We start from the raw sequence: 24,023 nt of genomic DNA on the forward strand, positions 1-24,023 counted from the left end.
CATTTCAAACATTCCAATGACTCTCTGTACAATCCTGGCCTCCAGGGCAGCAAATTTGCATTTGCTTAAGCTTTTGGATTGCTTTCTCTCCCTTCAATTCCACTAATGTCCAGTCATTAGGTTGTGCCACTTTAGTTAACCATCTCAAAATCAATGGATCTAGGCCAGGATTTGAAACCAAGCAACTATTTAGTCAATTGTAAATAAAGTTTGCCTTGAAGTGAATGCATTTTGAATTAATGTTTGCCTTGAAATTTAATTGTATTTTAACAGAAGTTCATCTAGTATATTTTCAAGAGCCCGAAATATTTAACTACTCAACTTTGTTGCTAAGCGAAGATAAGGATGTTTTGTACGTAGGAGCTAGAGAAGTGATCTTTGCGCTAAATGCATTGAACATTACTGAAAAAAAGCAAGAGGTAAGTATGCAGTTTTGTATACTAAATATTCATGATCAGCAGCCCAAGCCCAAACATACTGTGTTTTTATATGTGCTGGAAGGTGCTGAGAGTGGCTGGGGAAACCCAGCCAGATGGGTGGGGTATAAATAATAAAATTATTTATTAATTAATATTTAATTAATTTAAACATGCATGCTCAAAGTAATATGATTCATTCCTCTGTTAACTATAGGAGCGCATCTTAATATGCATTGTTGTAAAGCTTCAAAATGCAATCCCCTTGCTTAAAAGCTATTCATTCTTAATTCATGCTTAGTGCTAGAGAGCTGCTTTTACCAGGTGAAACCTGTAAGCCATTTTCTAGCTGCGTATTCTTTAATATGCAAGATCATTTTATATTATTGCTTTCCTGTTGTTTATATTGTTTTCTCAGTCTGGGAAATGGCTGGGTGGAAGGGGAGTGGTTGTCATTTGCCCTATACAGTGGTACCTTGGCTCTCAAACTTAATCCGTTCTAGAAGTCTGTTGTTCCAAATGGGTGCTTTTTTATAGAAAGTAATGCACAACGGATTAATCCATTCCAGACTTTTAAAAACAACCCCTAAAACAGCATGAATTTTACTATTAAGAAGACGATTGATCCATTAAATGAAAGCAATAATCAATGTACTATACTATAAAATAAATAAGACAGTATTGTGGATTATAAAAATTAAAATTAAATATTTTTCATACCTGCACTGATGATAGTCATTGTTTGGATGGGGGGCTTTTATCCATTTCTGCAGGCACACAATCAATCAGTAGCTGAACTGGGTTCCACACAGTCACAAAAACAATTTAACCAAAAAAGCCTCAAAAACAAAAACACAAAATAAATAGCAAAAAACAAAAGCACCAAACTTAATCCATTCCGGAAGTTTGTTTGACTTTTGAAATGTTTGAAAACCAAGGCACGGCTTCAGATTGGTGTAGGGGCCCCGGAAACATTAGCCAACAGCCTCACTGGATGTTCGGCTTCTGAAAAATGTTAGAAAACCAGAACACTTACTTCCAGGGTTTTGGCATTTGGAAACAAAGGTGTTTGAGAACCAACGAGTTTGAGAACCAAGGCACCACTATAGATTGTAAACCGTTCCTATGCAAATCAAATTCATGGGAAGCACAGTGAATAATTTGAAGTAATTTACTGTAATCTTACACATGTGCTTAAGGTTCTCCAACTCCAGTACTGCAGGTGTGTTGGGAAAAGTCCCATTTCCAAGAGAGCAGGTTTTTTTTTTTTAAAAAAAGGGGTGTATAACTGCTTGCAGTTGCCCCAGGATGGCTTTGGACGCTGTAATATTAATTGCTCTTTGTGGGAGCACTGAAAAGGTCCTTTGATTTGTTCTTACTCTGGTTCTGTTTTCCTCCAGGTGTTTTGGAAGGTCACAGAAGACAAGAAGACGAAATGTGCAGAAAAGGGCAAATCCAAACAGGTGAGAAGAGTTGGTTGCTTGTCTCTTTATCAGCTTGACTTTCAAGAAAGTTTTTTTCCCTAGTAGTATTGCAGAAGTGATTAATTTTCCATGCCCCTTTAATTAAACCTTCAGCAGAGTTAATGTGTCTCTTTTGCTGTGTTAGTTCCTGTAAGTCATGATGCTGAACAGTTGTGTGTGCATGTGTGATAAAAAATGTAGAGTTGATGGTTTGCCGCATGGTAGTGCTGCTTTCCTCCCTTCTTCTTCAAATGCAGCAGTAAGGTAAAGGTACTCCTGCCCGTACGGGCCAGTCTTGACAGACTCTAGGGTTGTGCGCTCATCTCACTCTAGAGGCCGGGAGCCAGCGCTGTCTGCAGACACTTCTGGGTCACGTGGCCAGCGTGACAAGCTGCATCTGGCGAGCCAGCACCAGCGCAGCACACGGAACGCTGTTTACCTTCCCACTAGTAAGCGGTCCCTATTTATCTACTTGCACCCGGGGGTGCTTTCGAACTGCTAGGTTGGCAGGCGCTGGGACCGAGTGACGGCTCTGCACCCCGCCGCGGGGATTCGAACCGCCGACCTTTCGATCGGCAAGTCCTAGGTGCTGAGGCTTTTACCCACAGCGCCACCCGCGTCCCCAATGCAGCAGTACCAAGTATGAAAAAGAGCCAACCTCTCCCATAACTGCAAGCAGCCTTGGCTTTGTGCTGCAACATATTTGAAGTTATGGATGATGGGAAGCCGCAGTTCACTGATGGATGAGCTTATTTAGCTTTTCTCCTTGTTGCTGTTGTTTTAGATCAGGCACGTCCAACTCTCTAGAGACTGTGATCTACTCCCAGTAAAATAAAACTAGCAGTGATCTACCCATTGTTATTGCCAAGAGTTGTTGAGCTTTCTTGGGAGCATAGACCAGAGTTGTCGAGCTTTTTTGGAGGGAGGATTGGCAAGAGTTGTTGAGCTTCTTTTCAGAAGGATTGGCAAGAGTTGATCACAACAACCCACAGTTATCACTCCTTCATCCACAAAGGCAAGCTTCCACAGCGATGGGACAGAGTACTGGGGCCATGGCAATGCACGCTCAAACAGGAGAACACAGGCAATCCCTTTTTTAAGGGAGGTATGGCGGTGGGGGCAGATGTCATAGGCGAAGGGGATCGAGATACGGATATGCTCGTACCCCTTCCAATCTGTGCCCCATCCCGAGAGACGAGGGTAGGGTGAGCAAGGATTACTCACCTCCGTCACTGGTGTTGTGCAATGCCAGGTCTATAGGCAACAAAACCGCCACCCTGCGAGATTTCTTCACCTCGCAGGGAGTTGACCTGGCTTGTGTGACGGAGACCTGGGTGCGCAAAGGGGAAACTGTTACCTTACGAGAGATGGCGCCCCCGGGATTCTCCGCCCTCCACCAGTCGCGGACTGTGGGCCGGGGTGGGAGGGGTGGCATTATTAATCCGGGAAGATTATTCTTTCAGGGCTCTACCATCGCCATCGATCCCCGGCATTGAATGTGTTGGCCTAGTGTGGGGCTCTGAGGTGAGCTTGGCTGTCTGGCTGGTGTACCGGCCACCTAGCGCACCAGCAGCCACCCTGTCAGGCCTATTGGAGGCGGTGGCCGGCTGGGCCTTGGAGTTCCCTAACCTATTGGTATTGGGGGACTTCCAACATCCATGCTGATGCCACTCCCTCCTCACAGGCTCTGGACCTGGTGTCTTCCATGGCGACACTAGGGCTCTCCCAGTTTGTTTCGGGCCCCACACATCAAGCAGGCCACACGCTGGATTTGATCTTTGGCGTCGGTATAGATGTTTCCTTCGATGAAGGTGCCATGGTCTGATCACTACACTCTGAAAGCCAGGATTGACGTTCCACCCCCACCCTGCTTAGGTGGCGAGCCGATTTGGGCTCGCCCGCAGAGGCTGATGGACCCTGATAGATTCCGTCAAGCCTTGCGGGACCTTTCTCCCCCTGGCAACTCATTGACTGAGCTTGTTGAGGGCTGGAATACCCAGCTCCTGGCAGCCATCAATGAGATCGCACCTAAGCGCCCTCTGCGACCCCGCAGAAACCGGGCTCCCTGGTTTACCGAGGAACTCCGGAAAATGAAGCGGGACCTCAGACGGCTAGAGAGGGTATGGCGGGGTGCCTGTGACGGAGCTTCAAGAACATCTTATAGGGTTTTTATGAAAACCTACGAGATGGCAGTGAAGGCCGCTAAGAAGTCCTACTTCTCAGCCTCCATTGCATCCGCTAGCTCTCGCCCGGCGCAATTATTTAGTATAATTCGGTCTTTAATGTCCCTCGAAGGACAGCCAAATTTAAATAACAATTTGACACACAGCTGTGAGGCATTTGCGAGCTTTTTTGCGGAGAAGGTCCTGTTGCTCCGCCATGACCTCCCTGCCAATTTGGATACAGTAAAGGAACTGGAGGCCCCTCGACTGTCCTCGGGTCCAGTATTGGACCACTTTGACCGGATATCCCCAGCCGATGTGGACAGACTCCTCCGAGCTGGAAAGCCCACCACTTGTCCTCTCGACCCGTGCCCGTCCTGGCTGATTAGAGTGTGTCCAGACGAGGTGCAGGCCCCCCTGGGGGATATCATCAATTTGTCCCTTGGCACCGGGACATTCCCAGGGGAACTGAAGGAGGCAGTGGTGCGCCCGCTCTTAAAGAAAACATCATTAGATCCTTTAGATCTATCCAATTACCGCCCGGTTTTGAATCTTCCATTCCTGGGTAAGGTGATTGAGAGAGCGGTTGCTGAAGAGCTTGGTAGGTTTCTGGATGAAACATCGGCTCTGGATCCATTCCAGTCCGGCTTCCGCGCTGGTCATGGGACAGAGATGGCTCTGGTCGCCCTAACAGATGATCTCCGCAGGCAGCTGGATCGAGGCAGGTCGGGGCTGCTGATTCTTCTAGACCTGTCAGCAGCCTTCGACATGGTCGATCACGAACTCCTGGACGCCTTGCCGACGTGGGGATCCAGGGCATAGTCCTTCAATGGCTGCGCTCGTTTCTCTCTGGTCGGGGACAGAGGGTGGCGCTTGGGGGGGGAATTGTCATCCCGCCACTCCTTGGTGTGTGGAGTGCCCCAGGGTGCAATACTCTCCCCGATCCTTTTTAACATCTTTATGGGCCCCCTCGCCCAGCTTGTCCGGAGTTTTGGGCTGGGCTGCCATCAGTATGCTGATGACACCCAACTCTATCTGTTGATGGATGGCCATCCTGACTCGGCCCCAGACACACTGATCAGATGCTTGGAAGCTGTGGCTGGATGGTTACGTGGGAGCCGGTTGAAGTTAAATCCTTCGAAGACAGAGGTCCTCTGGCTGAGACGGGACGATATGGGATTGAGGGGGCAACTCCCATCTCTTGCAGGGGTGCAATTAGTGCCAGCACCGTCCGTTAAGAGTTTGGGTGTAATCTTCGATACCTCCCTCTCCATGGAGGCGCAGATTGCAGCTATAACAAAGGCGGCATTTTTTCATCTCCGCCAAGCTAAGCAGTTGGCTCCTTACCTCTCTCGCCCTGACCTAGCCACTGTGATCCACGCGACGGTCACCTCCAGACTGGATTACTGTAACTCGCTCTACGTGGGGCTGCCCTTGAGACTGACCCAGAAACTCCAGCGGGTGCAGAATGCCGCAGCGAGACTCCTTACAGGGTCTTCGCTGCGAGATCACATTCATCTGGTGCTATACCAGCTGCACTGGCTCCGAGACTCCTTACAGGGTCTTCGCTGCGAGATCACATTCATCTGGTGCTATACCAGCTGCACTGGCTCCCGGTGGAGTACAGGATCAGGTTTAAGGTGCTGGTTTTAACCTTCAAAGCCCTATACGGCCTAGGACCCTCGTACCTACGGGACTGCCTCTCCTGGTATGCCCCACAGATGAACTTACGGTCTTCAAATAAAAACATCTTGAAGGTCCCAGGCCACAGAGAGGTTAGGCTGGCCTCAACTAGAGCCAGGGCTTTTTCGGCTGCGGCTCCAACCTGGTGGAACGCTCTGTCACAAGAGACAAGGGCCCTGCAGAACTTGACATCCGCAGGGCCTGCAAGACAGCTGTTCCACCAGGCCTTTGGTCAGGGCGCAGCCTGACTCCCTCCTTTGGCAATCTTTACAAAACTTTAGTTTATGGTTGCCATCAATTTTGATTTTAATTAATTTTTATAATGTTTTTATAATGCTGCACTGTTTTAGTGGTGTTAGCCGCCCTGAGCCCAGCTTTGGCCGGGGAGGGCGGGATATAAATAAAATTTATTTATTTATTATTATTATTATTATTATTATTATTATTATTATTATTATTAAATCCCAAGGTTGACCTGGAGCATCCGAGAGATCTACCTTTCGATCACGGTCTACCAGCTGAACATGTATGCTTTAGAGCAGGGGTGACCAACTCTCAAGAGACTGCCATCTATTTTCAGAATTAAAGTTTCAGCTCAAAGTTATTGAGCTTTTTGGGAGAGGAGAGAAGCCCCCTTTTTAGGGATTAAAATAAAAGCTTTGGGGGGGGGTTAAAGGCAAGGGACAAAGGGGTAAAGTCACTCACAAAAAGATTGCTATGGATGAAAACAGCAGCACGGAGAAAGAGCCGTCTTCCCTTCCAGAGATCAAATAACAATGGGGGGGGGCAAGCAGGAGTCAGTTTTAGCGATGCTAAGGAGATCAACCGCGATCTACCAAAACCTCGCAGGGATCTACCAGTAGATCGTGATCAACCTGTTGGACATCTCTGCTTTAGAGCATTGGTTCCCGAACTCTGCCCCACCCCCGACCACTTGACCAAGGCTGAGGGTCTTGACGGACCACTTACTTATTTTTTTGCCTCTCGTAGGAATTCTAATGTCCTGTGCTAGATGCTATATGATTTTAAATTGCATTTTTACAAACACTCTTCTAAACAACTGTATGAAGTTCATGGGCCATTGGTGGTCCATGAACCAGTTTGGGAACTCCTGCTTTAGAGAAAAACAAGCAGGGTTTTGAGTGAACTTTCGGCCATTCTCAGACGTCCATAGCCAGAATTTGAGCATCCTGTTGCATACAGCCCCTTTAGCAAACACAACAAGAAGTGTTCCATTAACCATGGTTTTCCGTTTTGCCAAAGCTCTGAAACGATGGTTAACAGCTTCTGAACAAGCCAGGATGTTAAGGAAACTTAAAACCATGGTTTACTCTAATGGCTTGTTCCGAAGCCATCAACCATGGTTTCCTATTCAAGACGAAACAGGAAACTGTAGTTAATGGGATATTTCCTGGGTTTGCTCACTTGTTCAAGAGAAGAGCAAAGCAGTTGCATGCACAGCCGTGAGGATCGTTCATATCTCTTCTAATTAAACCAAGGCTTGAACTTGTTTGTGTGTATAGGTTTGAAGCTGTGCAAGTCGCTTATAGGGTTTCTTATTCTTATTGCACTTTCTGAAATCTCAGTATTTTCCTCCTCCTTTTCTCTTTTACAGACAGAGTGCCTTAACTACGTCCGTGTCTTACAACAGCTGGATGATTCTTCACTCTATGTATGTGGAACTAACGCGTTTCAGCCCATCTGTGATCATCTGGTAAGCAGGGGGCAACTGCAGAAGCAGTTTTCCTGAGCTGGGTGATAAAAGGACACGGACATGTACATAAGTTTGCAAACTTTCCTGTGTGACTGACATCCCTTTTGTGTCTCTCCCTAAATACTCTGATTCACTTCTCTGCCTGTCTTGTCTCTGTCAGCTCCTGGCTATGCCATAGCCTCATAGTCTTGAATACTTCAGAATGAAGTCCTCCTTGTGTTTAAAAATCCACCTCTGTCTACCTTCCATGTCTCTTGACTCTACCATCGTTCTCCTTTCACTCGGACCTTACTTTGTTCCCAAGAACAGGATTTTTGACGTTAGACTGTGACCTTTCTGTCTCCCTTATCTGTAAGTCTGTCTATCATCTTTTCCGCAACGTTGCCAGAATTTGTCCTTTCTTGGCCTTGCCACAGCCAGCTTCCTTATTTACATATTAATCACTTTCCAGTTCCATTAATGCAATTTCATCCTTTTAAAAAGCTTATCTTCCATCAGAATAGTTCTTTACTGTTTTGGGTAGTATACTGGCACTTTCTGGCAAGAGAAAGGTTATTCTACTCTCAGCTGCCACATATACACTGGCTTTTTCTCATTTTCATTTTCATTTTCTTGGAGACATTTCTGGCACTCAAGAATTCTTCATAGGTATATCCATCCAAGTCAACCGGCCCATATCTTGGCACAAGTGTGTCCCCTCATGTGTAGTGCTTTCACGTATCTGTTCATGAACTTTCCCATTTATCCAAATTCGGACACTGTGGCACCACCTTCGGAACAATATTAAACTAACTTATAACTGTGATTTAATAGATCATAGCTGGTAACCATAGTTTCCCAATTTGTACAAATTACTATGGTTATTTTATTTATTTTATTTTATTTCTCCCCATCTTGTGCAAATGTACCACTCGGGGCAGCTTTTGACATTTAAATACACAGTTTCAGAAAACAATTAGGCCAATTAGTGACTTCCTGGTTTCAGTGGTGCACACCTCAATAGAAGGCACAAAGGCATTTGCAGGTGAAAGGGTCTTGCATAAAACTGCTTAATCAGCCAAGAGAATATTGTCCAAGTGCAATCACTCTTCATGACACAATCTACTTTATTTCTGCTGCTTGCTTGATCTCTCTGTTCTTTTCCTAGTTTCTGTCTGGCTATCTAAACTGTGTTGTCTTCCTACCTCCATGTTTTCCTTCCCTCCTGCTGGCTCCTCTGTATGCATTAGCACACCAGGATAACACACCGAAGTCCTCATTTGTTTCATTCCTCGTTTGTCCTCATTTGTCATTCCCCACAATCCCATGGTATCCTCACATATGTTTCAGGGGACAACTTCCATGCATATGTGCCTGTATGTGCAATGGGAGAATTAACAGCACCAGGTTATAATTATTTTTTTTAAAGGCAAACACTTTGTGTTACAGAGACACAAACTTTTCCTATGTCACCAAATCATAATCTTTGGGACTTTGCGCTTTATGGTTTTATTAATTCATTCATATAACAATATCATGCCACTCATAAATAAATATTTTGTTTAAAAATATGTACAGTCCAGCATTAATTAAGCACAACCTTAATTTCATCTCATTGGAACTGCCACAGACTTTAAAGACTTAAGTCTCTCTCTCCCTGCTCCCGGATCACAAGCATTAGATTTTGCACATTTCTTTTATAAGTGTATACTTCTTATGTGTAACAAAGGGACAGAGGGCTGATTCTCACAACTATTTTCAGCTTCATTTTGATGTGTAGAAATCATTGTGTACTGAACCAGGCCCGTAAATTGCCTCAGCATATCTAAAGGTTGAATTTCACCCATCTGTTGCTTAAGTCATGGGCCTGAATGTAATAAGCTGAAATCTGGAAACGCCATGTGACAATTGCGGTTATTCCACCAGGTTGACTTTATAATGTAAGAGAGAGAGCTAAAAGGGGTTGCATGAGTTTGTATCTCTAATCGTACTGAAAGGGTTGGTTTGAAGCGTTCAGATCTATACAGTAGTACCTCTGGATACAAATGGGATCCATTCTGGAGCCCCGTTCGCATCCTGAAGTAAACGTTAGACGTGTCTGCACGGGTCACGTTTCGCTGCTTCCGCGCATGCGTGTGATGTCATTTTGAGGCTCTGCGCATGCACGAGCGGTGAAATCCGGAAGTAACGCGCCCCTTTACTTCCGGGTCGCCACGGAGCGCAACCTGAAAACATTCATCCCTAAGCTACTTCAACCCGAGGTATGGCTGTATGCTGAGTTGTGGTTGTTTGCATTCCATGTGGAAAGTAAAGAAGAGGTTTTAATTTGTTTTGTAGAACCTGACATCGTTTAAACTTGTGGGTAGAAATGATGATGGGAAAGGAAGGTGTCCATTTGATCCGGCACAAAGTTATACATCAGTTATGGTTGGTAAGTACAAACCTCCTGCTGTTTCTGTATCCTGTTATAGGAAGAACTGAAGATCCTATGCTTAGTGCTAATATCTTGAGTTCCTTTTTCTTGAGCCGCTCCTATTTACCCCAGTATTTTGTTAAAAGCTCCTCCTCCCATTATGACCAGACACATAATCTTTTGGATGTCACCCATCGTGTCCTCTGCTTCTTAAACTATCAAATTTGGTTAAAAGCCGTTTGAACCAATGTCATTTGGGTCAGCGCTAAATGCCGATCCAGTGGAGTAATTTTTGAATTAAATCTTAATAATGGTACAATGGGGACCGTACACAACAGGTAATTTGACTTAGCTCATTGAACATAGGGAGGGAGGAGAGGTGTGTTGGAGCCTGGCAGCTGGGAATATAGCCATATAGTGCAGGCCTTCTGCAAGCAGGTGTCAGGCAGGAGGGAGAGGTTGGGAGGGGATGGAAGATGTAATAGGAGCGGACGCGGGTGGCGTTGTGGTCTAATCCACAGAGCCTAGGACTTGCCGATCAGAAGGTCGGTGGTTCGAATCCCTGCGGTAAGCTCCCATTGCTCGGTCCCTGTTCCTGCCAACCTAGCAGTTCGAAAGCATGTCAAAGTGCAAGTAGATAAATAGGTACCACTCCGGCGGGAAGGTAAACGGCGTTTCCGTGCGCTGCTCTGGTTCGCCAGAAGCAGCTTAGTCATGTTGGCCACATGACCCGGAAGCTGTACACTGGCTCCCTCGGCCAATAAAGCAAGATGAGCGCTGCAACCCCAGAGTTGGTCATGACCGGACCTAATGGTCAGGGGTCCCTTTACCTTTACCTATGGCATCATTCAGTTTGAAAAAAGATTGCTAAATACTACTATATATTTTTAATCCATGTAATCCTTTGTTGCTGCAAAGATGGGGATCTTTACTCTGGAACGTCTTACAACTTCCTGGGAAGTGAACCAATTATTTCAAGGAACTCGTTGCAAAATCCTTTACGGACAGAATATGCAATTCCTTGGCTTAACGGTAAGATCTGGAGGGGGAAATAAACATTTGTTGGAATGTGCCTAAAATGTACTGTCTACTAATTTCTTTACCGAAATAGTACCCCTTTTGTACCTTTCCAAAGCCAGAAAGATCTCTTTCTTCTGCCATTCCCCAAGAAATACACAATTGTTTCAGTCTTCTGTCTGGGTTGGAGACTATACGCCTCTTGAAATAACAAAAATTGTAAACACCTTTGGTTCATGAAATCCATTAAAGTAGCTTGAAGAAACTATGTTGTGGTTTGGTTTATCCTTTATCTGATTTTCGATTATCAGGAGACTTTTGAGATGCTCTTAAAAGGGGATGAGGGGTGGGAAATGGCAATGCAATATGGACTAACAACCTCTTCCTGTAAGTCAGTGCTGAATTGTAATAACTTAACAGGATTCCTTCAAGAATTATTCCATAAGAGCAGTGTTGTTGTTTTTGTGGCTATATAAATACTTGCACCAAAAACTCAAGGAATTGTAGAGCAGATTTCTCAGTTTAAAAGTGTGTTTGGATCTTGATCTCAAAAATAGCTCTTTTTTAATATAAATTTTCTTGAAGGGTTTGTGAAATATAGAAATCGAAATATTTGCTACAGTAAAGATCTAGGTTATCATATACTATTAGGACCAAGGAGCAGCTACCGTGTGTGTATATAAAATCTCCACAATGAGTAATTAACAGGAAATATTGAGAGGCGGGGGAATTATTAAAATTAACCAATTTTGTATTTCACTTCTCTAGAACCAAACTTCATTTTTGCCGATGTGATAAGAGCTGACCCAAACAGTGCCGATGAGGATGACGACAAAGTGTATTTCTTTTTCACTGAGGTTTCTGTGGAATATGAATTTCTTGGCAAGCTGATGATTCCAAGGATAGCCAGAGTTTGTAAGGTGAGAATGAGCTGAACCATTTCCCCATTGTTTCCAAATAATTTTGGGGTGAGAGGAAACAACACTCTCACTGCTTTGTGTGCTAGCAGTTTTCCCCCCAATCACTGTAGTCCAGATGTGCAGTCTATATTTCCAGATGTCCAGGCTTACAGAGAGACGACTTGCTGCTCTGGCAGTGGGGTCCTCTACCAATTAAATTTGAACTGGCCAGTTGCAGCCAAGTTAAGGGGCTGTACTTTTGAGGCGTACCTGGCTGAACCACAGCTATCACTCAGGTCTGTCCAGTGTATTTTAATAGGCTACTTCCAGCAGCACAATTGGCAGTGGACATCCCGCTTGCTCACCTTACATGTTATGGCCCTGCCCGAAGGTAAGCGGGCAGTGCATGGCCTTGCTATGGAGTTACTCTGTCATTCAGGGGACGCGGGTGGCGCTGTGGTCTAAACCACTAAGCCTCTGGGGCTTGCCGAACAGAAGGTTGGCGGTTGGAATCTGCACAACAGGGTGAGCTCCTATTGCTCTGTTCCAGCTTCTGCCAAACTTAACAGTACTAAAGCACACCAGTGCAAGTAGATAAATAGGTACCACTGTGGCGGGAAGGTAAACGGCGTTTCTGTGCACTCTGATTTCCGTCATGGTGTTCCGTTGTGCCAGAAGCTACTGTTAGGCCCATCATGAGACGTCCGCCAGCTTCTAATCAGTGATACCAGTAGCCTTCAAGCAAGCAAACTTGCCTTATTATCGCTCCCTAGCATCCCACTGCCAGAGGATTGTCTCCTTCCATTCACCACTTTGCCTTCTCCAAGTGGAAGAAACCTGGGCAGTGCTGAATGTCACATCCATTGCCAGGTGTGTCCTGCTGGAAACAGAAAAGGGCTTTCCCCTTGGCCTGCCTTCATATCCCCTCAGTTGCCAAGTGCTTTTGTGACATCACAAGAAACCCACAGCCAATGGCAACAGCTGGGGAGGCATCAGCTTCATTGCTTTGAGCCTCACAATGGTGATTGTGTGCTTGTTTATTTGGGACAAGGGTGGTGCTATGGTCTAAACCACTGAGCCTCTTGGGTTTGCCAATTGGAAGGTTGGCGGTTCGAATCCCCGCAATGGAGTGTGCTTCGGTTGCTCTGTCCCAGCTCCTGCCAACCTAGCAGTTCAAAAGCATGCCAGTGCAAGTAGATAAATAGGCACTGCTGCAGCAGGAAGGTAAACGATGTTTCCGTGTGCTCTAGCTTCTGTCACAGTGTCCCGTTGTGCCAGAAGCAGTTTAGTCCTGATAGCCACATGACCCGGAAAAACTGTCTGTGGACAAAAACGTTGGCTCCCTCGGCGTGAAAAGCGAGTTGAGTGCTGCAACCCCATAGTCACCTTTGACTGGACTTTCCGATCCAGGGGTCCTTTACCTTTTACCCAGTACTTTTTATTCCTAAAAAAAATGTTTAGGGGCACACTCATTTTCCTACTCATATTGAAATACTGCCCCTCAATGAGGCCAAACCTAGATTCACAAAATGTTTAGGGGTATGCGTCCCCCTAGAAAAAAGCACTGCTTTTACTTTTTTTACTCTGTCAATGATATTTGGCGCCAGGAAGGAATTTGCCTCGGGACAACGCGGGCCACATTTGAAGGTGTTGCCTATTTCACAGCAATTGTCACAGCTTGCTGGCAGGTAAAGTCATTGGCATGGATCCTTGGTCTAAGCAAGGAGCCTAACTCCCTTACTTATTAAGAAGTTTAAGTAAAGGCCTCTAGGGAGAAGGACTCTGTCCAAATGCCCTGACAGGGGCAAATGGGCCATAGAACTCTTCAAATGGCATCCTGGAGAGATCACTCACATTTGATGTGTGTCATGGAAGGGATCCTTAACCCGAATCGACCCTGATGAAGTAATCAGCCAGCAATTGGGTTGGCTGATTCAGGACACATCCCCAGTGCCTATGCCAAAGCCGTCTGATACAATGAACAAAGTTGTGGCCCTTTCAATCCCAAGATGTTGTCATGTTGCTTCCCCGCCCCTTGCCCTGATGGTCTGGGTTCACTGTGCATGTCCCTCAGCTAGCATGAACAGCACAGTCTGCATGGTTCTCTGTGTCCTTTGTGCGTCCAGAGCTTTTTCCGTGGAGGGGAGTCTTTCCCTTCCTCAAGATTTTGACAGTGCTTCCAACAGAGCACCGTAGCTCCAATCCCTGACTGTTAGATGCTTCCATGTGGACATAGCTTTAGCGAGACTTCAGAAGAAGAAAAAGGATTCAAGATTGCATTCTGCATTCAAAAACTGGTTGATTCTGTGTCAGTAAGGGAAACCAAGTTGCTCCCATTATTAGATGATGGTGGAAATTAATTTTCTTAGTTTAAAAAAGAGAGAGACTAAGAACTCTTTATACTCTCCCGCTTCACTCGTTTCACGCATCACTCATAAGCTGTGATTGAATTCTAGCCATCGTAATTTCAAGGGAAGCCGGATGCCTGAGCTATGCCAGACGCATTTCTAAAGGGTACCAGACAAAGCCAACATTTTTCTCACACCAAGAAAATTTCTTGCTTGACTGTGATGTGACAGGTGGCTAGCTGCCATAGCCTGGAAGAAAACGATTGCAACCAGCCGTAATTCTGTCGTTCTCATGCCTTTTAAACAAAATAGTAGCTGCCTGGCTTTGGGGAAAACCTCTTGATGTGAAACAAGGTTTATTTTTTAAAACGTTTGCAAAATTTCCAGAAACATTTACTGAGCATGCTGTCTGCCATAGATAGATAGATAGATAGATAGATAGATAGATAGATAGATAGATATCTCCAGGGGCAGTGAGGTTGCATTTTAAAACCAGATGCTTAAAAACTCATTGGATGTAATTAAGCAACAGAACCTGATACACTCTGCAAGATTTATGAGATCTCAGTAGCTTGAAGTAAATCTGTGATGGTCCTCTTGTCTGCTGACTGTCTGTCATTGCTTTTAACCGGCACTATAACAGTCAAGTGACTGGGTTCTCATTCTTAACGATTTGTGTGGAACTATATATAGATTGGAGGAGGAAAATATGTGCATTTTTTGTTACATAGGAAAATAAATTGCCTACCATTATTTTGAAACCGCCTCGGTGAAAAATAAAATCCTTGCTTACCTCGAATGCATTTCATATTAAGACATCTGCTTTTTTCGAAAAGTGCAGACAAGGCAAAAGCTGGGAGAGCACAGTTAGTATTTTAATGCTTAATGTATATTTCACCCATAAGAGGCTCGCACTTAAAATTCATTCTTTGCTGGATGAAGGTTACATTTTTTAGATTGGTATGCATGGCTCTTTCCACTGTGGTGGAAGGGAGCCCACTCATTAGCTGGTCTCCAAACTGGCATTTGCTCTATTTTGGGGAGGGGTAATGCTGACACTGGGCAGGCGTTCCTCAGAACCACAGAGCCCAGGGCTTGCCGATCAGAAGGTTGGCAGTTCGAATCCCCGCGACGGCGTGAGCTCCCTTTGCTTGGTCCCTGCTCCTGCTAACCTAGCAGTTCGAAAGCGCGTCAAAGTGCAAGTAGATAAATAGGTACCGCTCCGGCGGGAAGGTAAACGGTGTTTTCGTGCGCTGCTCTGTTTCGCCAGAAGCGGCTTAGTCATGCTGGCCACATGACCCGGAAGCTTTCTGCGGATAAACGCTGGCTCCCTTGGCCAGTAAAGTGAGATGAACACTGCAACCCCAGAGTCGTCTGTGACTGCACTTAATGGTCAGGGGTCCTTTTACCTTTATCCATAAACCAAAACGGTGATACTCCCTTCACAGGGATAGCTTCTGCAGCAGTCCCCAGACCATGAATGTAACATGTTGTCAGGGACTGGCCAGACAATGAGGAGTGGTGGGAGGCTGCAGCTGGAGAACGCCCCCTAGGGGAACCTCAGAGGAGGAAGGCTCAGAGCCAGAGGCGTGGTGGTGGGACATGGAAGACAGGTCAGAGGCTGGAGTGGGGGGCAAAATGGTTGGATGCTGAACAAGCAACAGGCTTGAGTGAGAGAGAGGAAGGAGAGGCAGAAAGCACTTCAGACGTAGGACAAGGCAGCGGAGGAAGAGGTGTGGGGTTGAGACTGGAACAGATTCACTGGAGCCTGCCAGTCCTACTGTATTCAGCTTCTTGCTTCCAAGGGCTTAGAGACTTCTGCATGTAGCAGAACAAAGAGTGCAAGGGGTCCCGTCCCTCGATGGAGTTTAAGACTGCTGGGAAAACAGCTGGATGGGGAAGAGACTTAGGGGGAAGTGGGAGGCCCAGATCATCAGTTCTGGCAACTGCTTTACCTGCAGACAGTCTCACCGTAGGTTTCTCTGTTTGTATTATATTTCCTTGGAAAAAAGAATGAACTTTTCCATTCGTCTCGGAGTCTCTCTGCTGATTTGCAGCTGAAGCAGCTGACACATGAGTATTGAGGCCCTAAGTGTGTGCAGTTCATGTCCGGGAGTGGAGACTTCTCCACACAGTGCATGGTTAAAGGGTGGGATTTGGTCCTACAAGAGGTGGTGATGGCCACCAACTTGGATGTTTTCAAAAGAGGGCTAGACAAATCCATGGAGGATAAGGCTATGTTCTGCCTCACCTGTGGAAGACAGTATTCCTCTGAATTCTAGCTACTAGGAATTGTAAGTGCGGACAGTGCTGCTATACTCGGGACTTGCTTGCAGGTTCCCCAAAGGCATTTGGCTGGTCAATGCAAGAACTGGAAGCTAGACTAGATGGGCCGACACACAATACAATGTAGAACAGAATTTATCTATCTCTCACAGGTTATATGTGCTAATAGTAACCTCTTAATGCTAATCTCAATCCACCTTGTTTGGCGAATTTGTCCATACAAACTGTACTTGAAATATTGGTTGCAATTATACAGTTTAATGTAGCAGAATTCTGTATACTTTGGAAAAGGCATCTGCTTACTTTTGAATGCATTTTTCTTTTAAAGGGGGATCAAGGTGGACACAGAACTTTACAGAAAAAATGGACATCCTATCTCAAGGCCAGGTTGCTTTGCTCTGTACCAGAGAAAAATTTGTTTTTCAACGTTGTCAATGATGTCTTCATCCTGAAGACTCCAAGTTCGAAGGAGCCAGTGATCTACGGGGTTTTCTCCCCACAATTGTAAGTAACGCTTGAACATTTGGAAGTATTTGTTTCTGAGGAAGTGTGAAACAAGTTGCTGATTTTGGTTTCCTTGGTGTGTGTTTTAAGGAACAACGTTGGGCTATCAGCTGTTTGTGCCTACAACATCTCGACAGTGGAGGATGTCTTTGCCAAAGGGAAGTACATGCAGATCGCGACCGTTGAGCAGTCCCACACAAAATGGTTGCGATACAATGGAGAGATTCCTAAACCCCGGCCTGGAGCGGTAAGTCTGAATAAACTGAGGGCTGGTTACGATCCTGTTCATAATAGGCAAATGTTCATGTGCCACATGCACTCATTCAGGGCCTCTGGGTCCCCCAACTGTGCTAATCCCTTCCTGGCAGATGGAGAGGACCAGCACAGCAGGTGTGTGATGCCTACACAACCCAATGCCGGTTATGGTTTCTCCCATGACATACTCCTCTTACTGTTTGCCACAGGAAGCTCCTTGCAAACACACCCATAGAGAATATGGGTTGGCTAGTTTAGTCGGTTGCTATTTTAGATTTGCAGCTTCCTCTATCTCCTAGCGGCAGGTGTTGGGGTGCTTGCCAGCGGCCTCATTCACATATTCCTGTGCGGTGTGGATGCTTCCAGGACCTCAGCTTGCATGGCATGAGTCCCACAAAGCTATCAGTGTAAATGATAGCTCATATGTTTTGAACCAACCCTATTCATGCAAGGCAAATTGTTCCTTGGGGTGGGAGTCCCAGGCATGGTTAGAAGTGACCTGAACCATGTGAGGAGGTCTTCACACTTAACAGTTGGCTGCAAGCTACTTACGCAATTCAGAATCCGGTAAGAAAATGTTCTGAATAGTAAAATCTGAATGCAGTCTACAGTGGTACCTTGGTTCTTGAACTTAATCCGTTCCGGGAGTCCGTTCGACTCCTGAAACCGTTCGTAAACCAAGGCGCGGCTTCTGATTGGCTGCAGGAGCTTTCTGCACTCAATCAGAAGCCGCGTCGGACGTTTGGCTTCTGAAAAAGGTTTGCAAACCGGAACACTCACTTCCAGGTTTGCGCTGTTCAGGAGCCGATCTGTTTGGGAGCCAAGCCGTTTGAGTACCAAGGTACCACTATACACAAAACAACTGCACTATGCAAGAAGACCAAAATACATGTAATTTACCTATAAAGATATTTGCATTCCATCATCAAGATATATTTTAGCCACTGAGAACAGAGATGTTCTTCCACTTCATGATAAAGTGAAAGCTTGCACAAAAGAATACTTGCACGGTTTAGGACAGTTTTATCCACTTCTGGGAATCTCCTTGTTATGTTTTTGCCATACATGGCTGTTGCTTCATACAATCAGATAATGTTTGAGACAAATAACAGAGGCCTCCATGGAAGAAGACTGCACAAACTTCGCAGACGCTTTGCTTATTTCTTGATTGTCAATGGAATGAGCACACCTCTGCTTAAAAGAAAGATATGAATCTGGCTTATCCCACGGTGAATAAATACATATTTTAAAAGGTAGCAGCTGTAATGTTTTTATTTTAAACAATGCTTTAACTGTTTTAGAACTGCTTCCCTGTCTTGCTTATTAGTAATCTGTTGCTCTTCCTTTTTAAAGTTCTCATTAATCATATGACATACATTCTTCTTGGGACAGTGTATAAACAAGGAGGCTAGAGCAGACAATATCACGACTACGCTCAACTTACCCGACAAAACCCTGCAGTTTGTCAAAGACCATCCTCTGATGGATGACTCTGTGATTCCAATTGGAGACCGGCCCCGACTGGTGAAGAGAGATGTGAAGTATACACAGATTGTGGTAGACAGAGTCCAGGCCCTGAATGGCACTTTGTATGATGTCATGTTCATCAGCACAGGTGAGTTTTCCGCACTCTGAGAACTGGACAACATTGCAGTATGATAAGGTGGCTTTTCAGCTCATTGAGCCCCTCTTGTGAGCTACATATTTGTTGTAATTCAGAGCATCCCGGGTTCTAAGACTGGCAAAAATTGCCTGTGAGATTGGGGTTTAACTCCACCCAACTAGTTTGCTAACGCATATATTTGTAAATCAGAGTCCTGCATTTTAAACCTTTGAGGCTGTGAAATGGCCCAGGACTTTGATACGTTTATGACTTCCTCTTCCCATATGAACCTTCCTCTACACCCAGATCTCTGAGCTTCAGCAGTTTGGATACAAGAGAAAAGGCCTTTTCAGTCATGGCACCATTGTTGTGAAATTCCCTCAGAATTGCTCACTTTTTATGTGGTAAAGATTTTGGTGATGGCTGCTTAGTGTTGATACCTTAGTTTTGTTTGTATGTGGTTTTGTTTAATTGTATAGTAATTGTTTCTGTGATTCCCCCCTTTTTTTAAAGCAATTGTTTAATTGCCAGTTGTTAGTTGGCTTAATTATTCTTTCCAAGGAAAGGTGGATTGTATTTTTAAAAATAAATAAATGGCTCTATCAGACCAGCATTGTAAGGAAATCATTTAACATTATGTTGATTTAAGAACAAGTTGAAGAATAATTTCCTCACCTGAGTATGACACTTTGAGTAGTCCATAATGTTCCCAAACCTTGGGTCCCCATATATTTATGGAACACAGCTCCTAGGTTTGCTGAGCTCTCTGGGTCTGAGGGAACTTGTACCTTAAATGTTGCTGGATTCCAAGGTTGGTCTAAAAAAGGTTGGTGCTTAACCAAAAAAAAAAAAGTTCACAGCCAAAGTATAAGAATCCAGCTCATGTCCTGGTAGCAGACTGCTCAGAAGGGGTGAAACGACTGCAGTTTAAGGAGAAGAAATGGAATTAAAGGATGAAATGAACGTTGGATAGAGAATGAAAATGCTCAAGGTTGGGTAGCTGTGTAGTGAAACACACAATGAAAGGCACAAGGGGAAAGAAGCAGGAGCCTTAGGGTGAAAACATCAGACTGTAGTCTGTGTGTGCTGGTTTTGTATTTTGATTTTTACATATACCAAAGTGTGGTCCTTTTGTTTCAGACCGAGGAGCCCTTCACAAAGCCATTGGCTACGAAAACGGAATGCATATCATTGAAGAAACGCAGCTCTTCCCAAACTTTGAGCCCATTCAGACACTGTTACTTTCTTCGAAAAAGGTAGGACTGAGTAAGAATTTGGGCTGGGGGCGAGAGAGAGATACCAGAACAGCAAGAATACCCAACCCTGCCATTGGGGTGGAGTGGAGGGAAAGCAGCTGTTGAATTCAGTCATTTCTGCTGGGGGTTTTGTAGCCTGTCCTGGACTGTCCCAAAGGCACTGTTCCTGTGAGATGCTAAGAAAGTTGTAACTTTCCCCCCATGTTCTTTCTGCAGGGCAAGCAATATCTCTATGCCGGGTCCAACGCTGGAGTAGTCCAGTCTCCCGTTGCGTTTTGTGACAAATACACCAGCTGTGTGGACTGCGTCCTGGCAAGAGATCCGTACTGTGCTTGGAATGCCCGTACCTCTCTCTGTGTCGATATCTTCAAAGAGAGGGAGACCGAAAGGTAAAAGCACTTAAATGTTTGCTAGTTACAGTCATACCTCATGTTATGTCCACTTCATGTTACGTTCTTTCGGGTTACGTCCCGTGGCGACCTGGAAGTACCAGAAAGGGTTACTTCTGGGTTTTGCCGCATGCGCAAACGCACAAAATGACGTCGTGCGCAGACGCGGCGAATCGCAACCTGCGCAGATGCGCCACTGCGGGTTGCGTTCTTTTCATGTTGCGAATGGGCCTCTGGAAGGATCATGTTCGCAACCAGAGGTACCACTGTACCACCAATGTATTGCAAAGTAGAGGAAATTTATATATTTACGTGGGTTAACTAAGAAATGCAACCCCCCCCCCGTGTGTATTCTATAATTGCAAGAGCACACTGTCAGCAGAAATTGGTACAAAATGCAACACCTTAAGAAGAATCCTCTGCAGCTTTCCTTGTTCTTCTTGCAATCCTATGCATGTTTACTTGGGAATAAGATCCTTTGAACTCAGTGGAACTTGCATTGAAGTAAACATGCATAGGATTTTCACAAGTCATCTTTCTTGTTCTAAACAGGTACCGCAAGACACTTCTAGTGTGTGGGCAATCTTTAGTGAAATCTCAAAAATCTGTAGGGAGGAGGAGAAGTGATTTCCGAAAAAGTTCCTACTGAATCATGGAGTGCAGAGCTCTTTGCCACTTAGCATAATCAAGAGGGGCAGAGTAAATAATGCAAAATAGATTCGTGCAGAGTTCAGGCTTTTGGGGGCATAGGCTTTTACTTAAAAAGCAGCACAGAGAATGCACAGCCCAAACGCTGCAACTTTGAATTGCCTTTCAAAATCAACATAATAATTAATGTATACCAACAGAATCTAACATTTTTTTACTTTACGTATGAAAAACACATGGTCCCATGATGGGCTCTTTGCTGAAGCTAAGCAGGCCTAGAATATAAATGTAAGAAATGTAGCAGGCCTGGAAGACTGGTGGACTGTAAGTGTAAGAAAACAAGTTCACAAACATAGGCTCTGAAAGAACAAATTGCCCAAGTCAGAACACCCCTGGCTAGATGCATATCCAGCTGTTCATCTTTCAACCATGCAAACCTGCCTTACTGTTCTTAAAACAACAACCAGAAGCTCCATAGTTACAGATATTTTGTCATTGCAGAGCATACCGGTATTGCAATTGATAACTATCTTCGTAATCATTGTTTACCGCATCTTCGTATTGCTTTTATATATTTATTTCATAGTTTTTAAGCTGTACTTGGCATACATAAAGCCAAAACAAAGATAATGACAGCTTCTCCCGGATGGGAGCGCCCATTTTGTCTGGCCCCAGGGGAAACGGTGGGAAGAGGTTGATGATGAAAATGGTGGGAATGCATACTTGTTGGCCAGCCACATTGTCCACAGGGGCACCCTACTCTCTAGCCTGGCAGCTGAGTGTAGGTTTACTGGGAGCGTGGACCAGCATGGCAGCCATTTTGCTCCAGTCTGCAGCCGGGTTTTAAAAGGGACGCCCTTAGCTGTTAAGAGCAATGGCTTCACTTTTTCATAGCCTGGGGAAACGAAAAAGGTATTTGGCACCCAAAGGACATTGAAGTAGGCACTAGGTGAGCCTGTCTGAGGAGCACAGCCCACTGCTGGAAGGCCTGTTCCTCACCACCACTGCTTGTATTTTATTAATTATTATTTTTTATTGAATTTACCATATTTTTCACTCCATAATTCACCTAGTTTTTAGAGGAGGAAAACAAGAAAAAAATATTTTGAATCAAATATTGTACTAAACTATTTAATAAACTACCGGTATATCAGAATAATATTTCAACCATGTAAAGTGAACAGCAGTCAACAGTGGCATTAAGAGCCATCATCCCTGTCATTAACAAATGAAGAGAGACTTTATCCCCTAGCAATGGAAATATATGAGCTTCCCACATTGAGTCCCTTAGTTCTAAGGACTGTATGGTTTGGCCCTACACAATTATTTTAATAAAGCCAAAAGAAGTGGGACTTTCCTCCATTTTGTTCATTGCAGAGAGTTCTGGGGGCTTTCATATGAGGGAGGAATGAGGGAGAAATCTGATTCAATTCCCATTTAAAGTCAAACCTACCTAATTCATACCTTCGTACACAACACAAGGACCAAACCACAGCCGCCCTTCAAATTTCAAACTTCTGCAAAGGAAGGTACTACTGTCCTGGCAAGACCAGTGGCGGAGGGAGGGTCTTATGTGGCGGCACGTCACCCACACGAGCGTCGTCCCAAGGGGGTGGTACGCGTGTGTGCGCACCCATCCCAGTGGGGCGGCCGAGCGTGGGGGCGGAAGGATTACACGGCTCCCGCTGTGCTTGCTTTACACCCGTGTAAGTGGCTCCTGTCCCGCTTTGCTGCTTTAAAGAGAGCTGCGGAGCATTCGCTTCATAAGACACACATTACCTTTTAGGAGGAAAAAGTGTGTCTTATGGAGCGAAAAATACGGTATATACCACCCTATACCTGGAGGTCTCAAACAGAACAAAAGTATCTATTCGAGAAGGAATTTGGGGACGCACCGCAACTGATGATCTCAGGGCCCAGTTCTGCAGTTCATAATGTTATTCCAGGGCTTCCCCTTGAGAGAACCTCCTTAAGCATCCTCAGGAAGCTGGGCACGAATACCAGGCCACTACAGGAGCTGCCTACCAATAGCACCCTAGGCTGACAGCTGCAGTACGCAGTTTTAGCAAGTCAGATCATTGCCTACTTTCCACCACTCCTTCTCTGGCTTACCAATTAGGTGGGACGTGTCAGTTTCCCATTACAGCAGTCAGGCTGTCAGCAGCACTACATTATCCCTCCCTACCCAGTGGTGTGCGGTCAGTGGACTGGAAGTGGTCGCCAGCACCACTGGTCCTGAAAGACCTTCATTGGCTCCCAGTACGTTTCCGAGCACAGTTCAAAGTGTCGGTGCTGACCTTTAAAGCCCTAAATGGCCTCGGCCCAGTATACCTGAAGGAGCATCTCTACCCACATTCTTCAGCCATGGGCACTGAGGTCCAGCTCCGAGGGCCTTCTGGCGGTTCCCCCACAGAGAAATGAGGTTATAGGGAACCAGGCAGAGGGCCTTCTCGGTGGTGACGCCCTCCCTGTGGAACACTCTCCCATCAGATGTCAGGGAAATAAACAATTATCTGACTTTTAGAAGACCTCTGAAAGCAGCCCTGTTTAGGGAAGTTTTTAAAGTTTGATGTTTTATTGTGTTTTTAGTATTCTGTTGAGAGCTGCCCAGAGTGGCTGGGAGAACCCAGCCAGATGGGCAGGGTATAAATATATTGCTACTACTACTACGGGACTAGGCTAGTCCCCTGAATGTTCCTGGTAAATCAGAGTATTGAAGTATTAAAGTCTGGCACCTCCTTCCCAAAGTCTAGAAATCTTCTGCGTGGCTTAGTAAAGGGAAGCACGATGCTCACACACGTGGTATTGGGATGTCAAGACATAACACACGTGGTTCCAACTTATCCTATGAAACATTTCACCGCCAAATCCACAGCAGCTGTTAGCCTGAAAAAAATTGTGGGCTATTCTTTATCTAGATCTTTCTTTCGCCTCCATGGCCACAAGTAAAACCAGATATCCTAAGCACACACACTATAGGAGAAAGGT

At 45.2% G+C, this 24,023-nt stretch overlaps 1 protein-coding gene across 6 annotated transcripts in view; it reads left to right on the forward strand.

The window, feature by feature from the left end:
• The window catches only part of SEMA4D (semaphorin 4D), a 120,687-nt gene that overhangs the window by 91,239 nt on the left and 5,425 nt on the right, over positions 1–24,023 (forward strand). For all 6 annotated transcript variants that reach the window (XM_083576729.1, XM_083576734.1, XM_083576732.1 and 3 more), the window contains 11 exons: positions 274–419; positions 1,817–1,879; positions 7,340–7,438; positions 9,755–9,848; positions 10,749–10,862; positions 11,616–11,767; positions 16,709–16,884; positions 16,975–17,131; positions 18,532–18,754; positions 19,883–19,998; positions 20,215–20,387. In XM_083576729.1, coding sequence (XP_083432855.1) covers positions 274–419; positions 1,817–1,879; positions 7,340–7,438; positions 9,755–9,848; positions 10,749–10,862; positions 11,616–11,767; positions 16,709–16,884; positions 16,975–17,131; positions 18,532–18,754; positions 19,883–19,998; positions 20,215–20,387 — 1,513 coding nt within the window. The remainder of the gene's footprint in view (positions 1–273; positions 420–1,816; positions 1,880–7,339; positions 7,439–9,754; positions 9,849–10,748; positions 10,863–11,615; positions 11,768–16,708; positions 16,885–16,974; positions 17,132–18,531; positions 18,755–19,882; positions 19,999–20,214; positions 20,388–24,023) is intronic.

Source organism: Podarcis filfolensis, assembly GCF_964270895.1.
Source record: "Podarcis filfolensis genome assembly, chromosome: 11".
NCBI lineage: Eukaryota > Metazoa > Chordata > Lepidosauria > Squamata > Lacertidae > Podarcis > Podarcis filfolensis.